Source organism: Balaenoptera acutorostrata, chromosome 3, assembly GCF_949987535.1.
Source record: "Balaenoptera acutorostrata chromosome 3, mBalAcu1.1, whole genome shotgun sequence".
Taxonomy (NCBI): Eukaryota; Metazoa; Chordata; class Mammalia; order Artiodactyla; family Balaenopteridae; genus Balaenoptera; species Balaenoptera acutorostrata.
The window spans coordinates 5,901,329-5,912,826 of record NC_080066.1 but is presented as its reverse complement, the minus strand read 5'-3'; the positions used below and the strand labels follow the sequence as shown (position 1 = coordinate 5,912,826).

The 11,498-nt window shown below is 47.7% G+C and overlaps 1 protein-coding gene across 3 annotated transcripts in view; it reads right to left on the bottom strand.

Annotated features, from left to right (window-relative positions):
* Window positions 1-224: 224 nt before the first annotated feature.
* Window positions 225-11,498, bottom strand: part of RSU1 (Ras suppressor protein 1) — a 203,821-nt gene continuing 192,547 nt past the window's right edge. For 2 of the 3 annotated variants that reach the window (XM_007196418.2, XM_007196417.3), the window contains exon 9: window positions 225-797. In XM_007196418.2, coding sequence (XP_007196480.1) covers window positions 695-797 — 103 coding nt within the window. In that variant the 3' untranslated portion in view covers window positions 225-694. Of the gene's footprint in view, window positions 798-1,775; window positions 2,037-11,498 lie in introns of those variants that run through there. The other variant, XM_057543611.1, reaches the window with a different exon arrangement.

The window sequence follows — 11,498 nt, the reverse complement described above, 5'->3', positions numbered from 1 at the left end:
CCTTCCTAATTTAGAAACAGTCCTCAAAGGAAAAAAAAAAAACTGACAAATCGATGTGAGAAGAAACTAACTCTGATTTAATGCTGCATTTCTTTCATGGAAAGTTTCAGAGTTTATCATCGACAACCAATAAAAGTGGACAAGATCATTTTGGGGAAAAAGGTAAACAAAAATGGGTATATCCAAGATCAGATTTTTTTTTTTTTTATTCAAGAAGCAACATGTGACACAAAGTCAAGATTTTATTAAAATCATTTGTAAGTTGACATAAAATCTCGGTGGTGAAGGAAAACCGTTAATAAAGCAAAAATAATGAGTTATGTGAATAAACAGAAGGGTGAACAGTGTTAACTGGCATTTAAATGATTACATGATTTTAATTATTCTTTTCATAATAAGCAACTCTGTGAACATCTATTCAAGGAGCTGAAAGCTGTGCCTCATATGGAATTTGCAGCTGAATTAAGCCTTCGTTTCCTGCCTTTGGCAATTTCAAGGAAACAAATGGAAATGGTTTGAAGAACTTATAAAAAATCTACCACCCACCAAAAGAATTTAAAAGGTAAGGTGGTAAGCACTAGAAAGAGAAAAAACCAAAACAAACACACACACAGTATTCATTTGTGAGATAGAAAAAGAGAGAACAGAAGTAATAATGAGAGAAGCAACCAGAAGTCCAGCCCATGCCAACCCCTTATTTGTTCTTGGCTGTCAGGGGTTTCCGGCTGATCTTTTTCGATTTGTCATTATTTTTCTTCGGCGGTTCTGGGTTTGCCTGCATGTGTCTGCCGTAGAGGCTGAAAAGAGAGAGGAGGGGACACCGTGAGATCTACCTCGTGAACACAAGATATGCTTCTACTGGCAGAGTTTTCATCAACAGATTCATCTCCAGGAATATTCAGGAAGGCAAAGAACACCACAAGGTCATTTCTGTTTTCTCTGGGTCATATGCTGGACTTAAGAATTATAAACTGTCTTACACACACACACACACACACACACACACACACACACACACATTCTCTCTCTCTCCCCACCATGCCATGAAGTCCAATTCTGGACAATCTCTTGGAATCCTACACTCCCTGGGCTAAGTGTGAAATCAGCAAAGGAAGAGAGATCCAGGACCAGGGGAACCATGGCGCTCAGCCTGGCCGATCCGGACTGAAGCTCCACAGGCCACGAGTGTTGACGTCGACAGTGACAGAAATTGGGCCCAACTGAAAAGATGGAGTGTCCACTTAGTGCAAAGTGAACAGCATGCCGGCCCGAGAGCCCCAGGGCCGGATGATGTGACAGAGAGCGATGGTGTCCGAGCCCTCGCTAGCTGCTCACCTGTGATGGATGGCGCTGGGATGGCGACCACCCATCAATGCCATGTTAATAAGTACTGCTGATTAAATGTTGACAAAGTAGCCTACAATTACAGCCATGGCATCCATCGCAGAGCGGAGTTAGCTCCGCGGCTGAGGGGATGGAACCCAGCAGCAGGTAGTAATTAATCGGTAATTTATGAGTAACTCTGATTAAACGAAATTAAAAGCCACGCTAAGATAAATACAGCTCAACCTTAACTCCCCTTATTGATGTAACTGTGTCGCCGAGAGAGGCAGGTGGGTGTCTCAGTGCTTCCCGAGGGAAGGCAATGCCTGACCCCACTTGGTGCAATTGCCTTACGCTAACTGAACAGGGCGAACACAAAGACTGACCTTCCTGTGCAAGGTGTCCCGCGTTCTAGGATCCACGCAGGGAATCGACACCCTCTCCTGCACTGGGCATACACTGATGCTCTTGATGTCACTGACGCTGTGGTTGACAGGCCGAGGGAGGGACCCGGGCTCGGAGCTGTCCAGTTGACTGGACGCTTAGGGAAAGCTGGACACTGGGTTTTGACAGGTCAGACGCAGTCTATCTTCTCCAGAGGCTTCCAAGCACCTCCTCAGAAGCAGTAACAAGCAGGATCTACCAACAGTGGTCATGAAGATGGGTTTCTGCTCCCAAGGAGTTTAGAACGCAGAATGTGGCAGCAGACAGAGCTACAAGATTAAGAATGTTAAGTCCAGCCAGGTGCTGGGCGCGTTCTCTGGGTAAAGGGGAGGGTGAAGGAGGTACCACATGTCCTAGATGGGTAATATCAGCGCTTGCAAGTCAGCGTTCAAGTTCTGTAGAAGTTCCCTTAGAGGACTGGTGGCTAATGGAACAGAGAGGCAGGCCCAGTCCTCCCCAGCACCCCTGACCAGAAACATCTTCCCCCCCAAGAGAACCTGCCATCCAGGAAAACGGATCTTCAAACCAACACAGGCCCCCCTCCCCTAGACTTTAAAAAGACCCACTGGTTCCCTTCAAAGTCTATGCCCTGGACACCTGGGGTTCCTGGATCCAGGGAAAGAAACATTGGTTTAGGCAGGAAGGGAGGTTCAGCCAGTCCGGCTTTACCACTGGTGCCACTGCAACCCCCAATGATGTCCCTGTCCTAATCCCCCCGGAACTCGTTATTGTCACCTTACAGGGCAAAGGGGGCTCTGCAGAGGCGAGGCTAAGGATCTGGAGCTAGGACGATGACCTTGCATTACGTGGGAGGCTCTAACCTGTGCACCCCCCTTCCCCTGCCCCTCCAGTATGTCTCCCAGGTACGCCCGACAGGGAGAGGAAACCCTGAGCCAAAGCAGAGCTGGCCCTTACATTCCTCACCTTTATCACACACTCCCTGAGACAAGCTTACCCTCTCATAGCGTCTGCCCGTCTCCTCCTCCTAGGATGCCGCTTTCCCCAAGAGCAGGGGCTGAGCGCTCCAGTGGGATATGCCCCGAGCTCCTCCCACCTGGCCCGAAGCCAAGGTCTGACTACTCTGTTCTGTGCATTCACACAGGCACCTATGGTCTCAGTATCTGCTTCCACTGTACCGCTTTCTTAACAGCTTCACGTGTCTCTCCTCTGTTTTCCAAACTTTTATCCCCGTAAAGGAAAGAAGTATACACATTTTTACTCTCAGACAGCATCAAATGTTAAGGATTACAAAAATCTGCAGAAATACAACTCCCTCGCTCATGCATTTAGAAACCCGGCAAGACTCAGGTGCTGGGAAAGTGGTATCAAAAGAAATAAAGGGGTCAGAGGAGGGAGAAGAGATGAAAGACTTGATGCAGGCCTGCTGGGGACCACATCTTGAACACGCAGGTATGGAAGGCTTCCCAGAAAGGGTGGCAGTGTCGCGGGGCCCTGACGGTGGTAATCCAGCAAAGTCATTTCAGAAGGAGGTGCAAAAGCTGCTCGGGACTCAGCAAGGCTCCTCTTTTCAGGAAGGAACTGGAATGTTCCAACGTTTCGACGCCTGCCTTTTCGGACTCAGACCCCACTGTGTGCCTGGCCTTCCTGGGGCTACACAGCAAGTCACTCGCTACAGAGGGCCGGACGGGAGATAGCAGTCCTGAACTTGATGCTTAAAATCTTCATTTTGCCACTTTACGAGTTGTTCGTTCTGGGCAAATGATTAGCAAGCCTCACCCCACCGTGCCTCAGTTTCTTCATCTGTTAAAAAATGATGCGTTTTCTCACAGGGTGGCCATGGTGGTGAAATGAGCCCGGCACCAGGACAGGACTATTGGACGTGGCCCACAAGGGCTTGTGGAAAAACAAGACTGATGTGGGGTTATAGTCAGAGTGATTAAAAAAAGATAATTATATGATTACTTTACTTCTCTAGGCCTTTTTCCTCTGAAAAAGAATATGGTATTTTTTTATCGACGCCAAATCCCCAAGCATCTCTGGAAGAAAGGTTTGAATCCTCTTTGAAGAAGGCAACTAAGGCAGAGCTAAATGCATTGCCCCACTTCCTCTGTGAATCACCAGCAAAGCCGGTATGACTCTGCCCTGCGCCGCGGGATGCTTTCCCTCCTCCAGCTGTGTGGCCAGATGAGAGCCGGCACTTTACTGTCATCTGTAGATTGGATACATGAGAGCGGCCATTCCCACCTGGAGACGTGGCTCTGGCAGAGCAGTAAGAACAAGCATCTCAGGGTCCCCAGTCTTGGGTTCCACCAGCTATTAGCCGTGGGCCTCCAGGCAATTAAGTAAGTGTAGTAGGTAGAATAATGGCCCCCCCCCCCCAAATGTCCACATCCTAATCCCTGAAACCTGTGACTTTGTTACCTTATATTGCAAAAGGGACTTTGCAGAGCTGGTTAAGTTAAGGATCTTGCGATGGAGAGATTATCCTGGATTATCTGGGTGGGCCCAAAGTAATCCCAAGGGTCCTTTTAAGAGGGGGGCTGGAGGGCCAGAGTCAGAGATCTGAACACGCTCAGCTGCCGGCTTTGACGTGGAGAAAGGAATGCAGGCAGACTCCAGACCCCAGGAAGGCAAGGAAACGCGTTCTCCCCCGGAGCCTCTGGAAGGGCAAAACCCTGCTGACACCTAAATTTCGGGCTTCGACACCCGGAACTGTAAGGTTTTGGCCACTAATATCATGGTAATTTGTTATCACAACATTGTTAATTGGCTATACTCCAATATAAAATAAAAAGTTAAAAAAAACCAAAACGATCACAGTCATTTGTTAACAGTAGCAATAGGGAACCGATACAGTAAGTGATCCTCTCTGGGGCTGTCTGTGAGGATTTTGCTTAATTTCAGCAGGAAAAAAAAAAAAAATTCTGGGGTAATAATTCACTGAAAAGAAGGAAAAGTTAAAAACTAAGTTGCAGAAAGGGGACAGAGGAGTGTCCCCAAGGAAAAACGGGTGCTGTTTCCACTAGAGGGAGAGGAAATGGGCAGGCCAACTGTCACCTCTCTGCCACAGTGAGACAGGAAGGGACTGGCTCTCTCCATACTCTAAAGCTAACGGTCATGGCCCATGTTTGAGATGTACCCAGGATTTAATTCATAGAGGTGACAGGGAGGAGACCGAGAGGTCTGTGCCTTTGAAAGAATTTTGTTACATGCAGCTGTGTGCAGGGCCACACGGGGAAGCATGAGGGCTGGTTAGGAGGCAGAGGAGCTCAGGAGAGAGCAAAGCCCAGAGCCTTTATGGTGGCTGCACAAAAAGGAAGGGGTGAGGCAGGGTACGAGTGAGCTTAGAAGTGAACGATTTGATTAAAATTTCAGAGCCCAGGGCTAAAAAAGTGATCTCTAGGTGTCTAGTACCTGGGTCTGGGTCATGGGGAATACTGGCTTGGTGCATGTGAGTTAGAGAAAAGAGGTGGTGAGGATAGGGGTTTGGGGTTGGTTGGCTTGGATACAAAAGATACGCTAACAGATGCGTTGTTTGCTCCTCTAGGAATGAGCGAGCTTGGGAGTCTCCCCAGCCAGCAAGACCCCCAAGGTGCCAAAGCATCATAAAATACAGAGGGTGAAAAACAGGATAGATCAATACAGCCCACAGCCTTCAGGATGGATTTCCGTCCCTTTGATCACCCCATACTCTCCTCTCATGACGCACCTTCCACCTCTTCGACCTTGGAAGAGTCCCAACTACCCTTCAGACCGTGGCACAAGGTGCTTCCTGGATGGCATGTCCCCTCAGTGCTCTGTTCAGATAGTACCCGTCCCGCCCTACAGGAGCCCTGGCATCCTGCATGGGGGGTTCTGGAGAACGGTCCTGGGGCTCCACTCGCCTCTGCATTCCTGCACCCTGTTTGTCCCAAAGGACATGTGACATTGAGAAGGTGACTACCTTCTGCCACAGTCTGACGTCCTCATGTGCAAAATGATGAAAACTGCTACCTTGCAGGGCTTGTGGAGGGAGATGAATCAGACATGGACAAGGTCCTGTGTGTGCAGGCTCAGAGCAGGTGTCCCAGAGCAGCAGCAGCTGCTGCCTTTGGCCTCTCACGAAGGCCCACGACTCAGGCTAAGCCGGCCAGTTCCTCCTGCTTCTCAGACCCCGGCTCTGCGCATGCACAGAGCACAGCCGGGAATTCGACTTTGCCCTCATGAGCCTGTGGGGAGATCCTTTCTTGGGGAGGTTTCTGGCGGGCACTGAAATCTGACCATGCCGGCTTGAGAGCATTGACAAAGGAACCTGGCTCACGGTCACTGATGGGCCGCAGCCGCTGGAGGGTCCAGGGCTCAGCTCAGCATATGGAGGGAACCTGTGGCACAAGGTCTTGGAAAAGCTTCCGTCCCCTGAAATCTGAGGTCTATAGAGGATAATCGGGAGATGTTCAAGGAGGGGAGAAAAACGAACAGAGAACCATCTAAAGTGACAGGACAGGATCAATTACGCTCAGGAGTCTGAAGAACAGGCTTCTGTTGCTGAAGAGACTCCTGCAAGGTGAGATGCCTGCGGACGCCGGGTGCCGTGGGCGATGAAAGAGGCAGCGTCACTCGGCTCACGAGGGCTCTCGTTCTCGTCCCTGTGGGAGCGGGTCCCGCCCTGAGCCGCCATGTGCAGAATCCCAGCCAAAGACCAGCTCTGGGGAAATCATCATGAAACGATGCCATCCATGGACAGCAGACGTCACCAGACTGGTCACTTGAGAGGCGTCTTGTCAAAGCTGCCTGCGCACTGGCCCCCCTGAAACTCCACACAACTCAACAGCCCTGCCTGGTGACACGTAAGATAGCACAGCAAACAATTCCAGCCCACCAGAATCAGAGTAAATTTCTCAACAAACACTACATTGAGTAGTATGATAGGTATGCTTTTCTATTATTGATAGGTGCATTTTATTTAATACGGGCATCTTCATTTTGGGGAAAAAAAATCCATTTGAGTCTTACTGTTTCTGTTGGATCCAAGGGTCTCTTGCAGACCTTCACACCGCTTCATGCCTGCAGTGATGAAGACCACTGGGGACCATGTCTTTCCTTCTTGAAAAATCTCCTCCCTTGGCTCCAATGGACTATCTTGGTTCTTATTCTTTCTCCAAACAATTCTGCAGCCCTTGTGTTTTTGCTTTTAGCTCTCTCTACCCTCTTCCCTAGAAAGAGCATCTGATTTTGGAGCTTCAGTGATCATCGCTGAATAGTAGCCCTCCAAGTCACCACCATCTTCAACCCCTGCTATGCCTAATTCCCACCTGGACATTTAGCTATTATACCCAACCAAATGCATACAACAGTTCCCTACCCCAGTTCCTCAGGTCTGCCCCTCTGAAGTCTCCAGACCTCCAGGATCAAAAAGATGAAGTCATTTTGGCACCTGCCTCTTTTTTCAGTCACCCCATTAATCAAGTTTGACTGAAGTGCTCTCTACCATAGACATTCTCAGCCTGGGGCCAGGGTAGGATCTGTAGCTCCAAGCAAAGCCGTATGTGCATTTTTCAGCAGAAAGCGAACACAGCTTTCAGCAGCTTCTCAAAACGTTTGTGACTCAGTGGATTAACAAGCTGCTTTACAGTACTTGCTCTTATTTCCATCATCTTGTGATTTTATTCATTCTCTTTTTCTTCTACCCTAAAACAGGCCTATACCACATGGCCATTAGATTATTATAACAGGTCCCTTCTTGGTCTCCTTTTTTTTTTTTTTTCCCGGCCGCGCCGTGCAGATTGTGGGATTGTGGGATCTCACTTCCCCAACCAGGGATCAAATGCCGGGCCCCCGCAGTGAAAGTGCCAAGTCCCAACCACTGGACTGCCAGGGAATTCCCTCTTCTTGGTCTCCTTGATACCGATTCCCTCCTTCCTCCAATGCGTCCTACACATGACTGACGGAATTCTCTCTCCTCGGTTTATGCATGGAAAACAGCATCCGCTACCCACTGGATCAGAGAGCAGCCGCAGACATGCCATGTAACGCCCAACTAACCCACCTTCATCTCTCTCTGTTCGCCCACGGTCCGAGTACAGAAAGGCTGGTCTGGAGGAAGGCCGCGTGGAGTGTAGGAAAGGTGGGCGGAGTGTGAGTTTTGCCACCTATTAGCTAAGTAACCTCAGAGTCCCATATCTTCCCAGAACCTCTGTTATCTTCACTGGAAAACGGGAATATCTGTATACTGTCTACCTTGCAGGTGATCTGCGAAATGTTTTAACACTAAATCAATCTAAGGCCTGGGATTAGTCTTTCCTGTCAGCCAGGATCCCTCTGGTCTCGGTGTTTTGCTGGTCTGTGCTGCTACTGCCTGGAACGCCTAGCCTCCACCCTTTCTGTAGCTCAGATCGCAGCCTCATCTTTGGGCTTTTCACAGCTTTCTCTGCCCTGCCGCCCGCCCCGGTCCAATTTCTGCCTTCACAAAACACTAGGGGGTTTATTGGGATTTCATCATTAAGTCCTTCATAAGACACAAAGTGATTTCTGCTCTTGGCAGTTATTTCCAAGTACCAGTAGAGCGCCTGGATCAGGACACATGGTGAATGTGGTCACCATGCAATCAGCATTCACTGTCACAACAATCCAAGGAGGTTGGATTTATTTTATTATCTTATTATCTTTTCAAATGAGGGGACTGAGGCTTAGCAAAAGGTCTGGATCAAACCCAGGCAACAACTCCAAAGTTCAAACTCTTTAGGCACTAAGTCATCTTGTCTCCCATCTTTCTGGATTTCTCAGTTTTGTCCTCTTAATCAGCCTACCATTTTCCTGAGGGCGGGGACTTGCGGACTTCACTTCTTTTGTATTCTACATACTCAAGGCAACTGCTGGAAACACATTGTGTGCTATGTAAATATTATGTTTCAGAATGCCAGGTATATGAGAGGTACAATATGCTGTTCTTAAGTCATTTGCTCATGTCATATGCCTCCCTCCTGTTGTTTTGGGTGTTTCCATGGAAAGTCCTTATACAGACCAAGAAAAGAACCAATTTGAAAAATCTAAGTATATGGCCGGTGACAATAATGGAGAGAAATCATTTTGTGTCTAATCTGTAATCTTATGGTAGGATGCTAAATTTAAAATCTCCTCAAATAAATCTGTGGACAAAGTGTGAAGCCTAGGTTATTAATAAGCATTTGCAGTACCTTTATTTATCCCATCTAGCAGCTTCTGAGGGGCTGGTGACAGAACCTTAGCACATAAATTGCTGAGTCTTAAAGAAGAAAAAAAAGAACAGTTCCCATATTCCCATGAGCAGTCTCATTAATTCAAAAGGCGATGATTTTTTGAGATCAAACCTCCAGGAGTTGGTTCCATGAAATTCACGAACACCAGGATGTGTGTCTTTTACATTCGCCTCCATTATAACCCTCACCGCTCTCTGTCCCCAACACACAGTGTAAAAAGAAATTATCAACATACATGTGGTAAACAGCATCTGTAGAGACAGCCCAAAGGAATCTGTAGCTGGCTTAGGACAGATATTAAGCTATACAAAAATACGAAACGTAAGGCGGATTTAAAAAATACCCCATACGTTCTAGACTCGCTCTCTGCCCCCACGGAGGGGAGAAATGAGGATTCTGGCAAAGCAAAGCTAACAATCTCATGCACAAAAGATGCTCATTAAACTTCATCATCCTGTCTACTCTAATGATGCTTTTACTTAATAAAAATTCCCCGAGCAGTTGCAAGGATATTAGGCAAGGTCTTTGGTTATGTATCAGAGGTCTGAGCTGTCACCAGCAAGCATGCAGTTCAGGGGGTATGCTCCCTGGGGAAGGAGCAAATACAGCTTTCACAGAATACATGCAGAGAAAAATCAATAACTGCAACTTGCTTCCCTGCTTAAGCATTTAAGAGAATAGGTAATCCTTTTAAATTAAACTGCAAAGTGCTAAATGTTGCAATTTACAGAATAAATTAAAAAGCAAAGGAAACAAGACCAAGGGCATTGGTAAGTTTTCTAAACAAGCTACTTCCTTAACAGACTTCAGACATGGAGTATTGGGGAATATTTTTTATGAAAAGAATTATTTTGGGATATAGTATGTGGAGATTGAAAAAGAGACACCCAACCGTGTATGTGTCTATGTGTTTGTAATATACACACAGATATACAAACCTACTTATAGATACAAGGAAGGGAGAAAATATTTCTATATGTGCATTTAATCCCTCCAAAAATTATTCCTAAGAAAACACAACGATTAAAATTCACTAACTTGAATCTGGCTCTCACAAGCTAAACAGTAATTATCTAATAGGTTCATTAGTCTGGACAGCTGGATGTTAATACTGTAAAATCACAAATTATTGCTTCTGTCCGTATCATACAACCCACTTTAAATTTCATATCCTGCCAACAGGGACTTGGCTGGAGAGATAGGACAGTCAGGGCGAGAGTGAAGCATCACCCAAAAACCTGAATTTAAAGGCAGTAAGATTGCCCTCTAGGTGTTAAATGATAACATCAACACGAAATGAACCTAAGCAGAAACATGGGAAGTTACCCCAAATAACGCCAGCACAACTGAGGCCAGCAAGACGTGGCTGGAAGGCAGCCAAGGCTATTAACAAAGCTGGAGATCCCGTCCTTCAGAAGAGTGGTGGTTTTGGCCAGCGGCTCAAACAGTGGGGTAGATGCCAGCAGCGGGCACCTATGCACCGCCCGGAGAAAGGCGCTGAGGACCCAGCTGGGAGTTCTGTGGATGCCCTGGTAGGACCACGTCTCTAAGTGGAGGCAGAGAAAATAAACACGGCGCCACCACTTCAAAGGCTGACCCGCGCCCGCATGGTCCAGCTGCTGGCCGGCTCTCTGCGCTCTTCGGCCACTACCCTCCATGTCCCCCGTCTCCAGCACACGGGCAAACAAATCAGGCCCCTGCCCACTGCTGAGGTTTGTACTTGCTATTCCCTCTGCCCGAACGCTCTTCTCCAGGTCTCCCTGAGACAGGCACTCTTCCTAGCCCCATTTCACAGGTGAGGGAATGGACACAGAGAGCTTCAATACCTTGGATGTGAACGGCTGTGCTGTCCCAACTTTGGTGTCAGAACAACTCGGTCTCAAACCTCTCCCTTTACTCTGGGTGCAGAGACTGGTTCATACGTGAGCCTGTAGCCAACCTGCGCCAACCAGAGAAACACCTAGGACCTCAGTGCACACCGTTGGGAAGAAAAGTCCTTTCTCTTCTGTTTGAGTTGAATTGGGAGCCCAGATCTGCTGCCAGCCCTGGTGACCTCTGTGAAGAGAGCCTGCCTGGGAGACAAGCCAGCAGGCAAAGCAGAACTGAAAGATGGAGAGAAATGGAGTCCAGTGACATTGAGCCCTTGATCATGCCATGCCTGAAGTCTACTGTACTGCTGGATTATTAGCAGTATAAAATAAATAATCTCCATTCCTCTTACGCTTTGTGTTTCTTGCCATCCAAGGAGTGCTGAGTCCTGACAGACGCATCACTCTGGTCTACTTCAAACGTGAGTTCCTAACAGAGGTCTTTTTTGCCCACATTCTCTCTCTTTAACCACATGCACTTCCTTCACACCCACGGTCACAATATAATTATCTTGATTACTTGCTGATTGCCACCTCCCTGAATGGAAGATTGACTCCGAGAGAGCAGGAACCTTGTCTGTCTTCTTGAGTATCCTCTCCGACCGGTATGCCATGGGCACATGGTGAACGTCTGTTGACTGACTGAATGAAAGCATACATCACTGTACTTACTAGGATGTACTGAAAT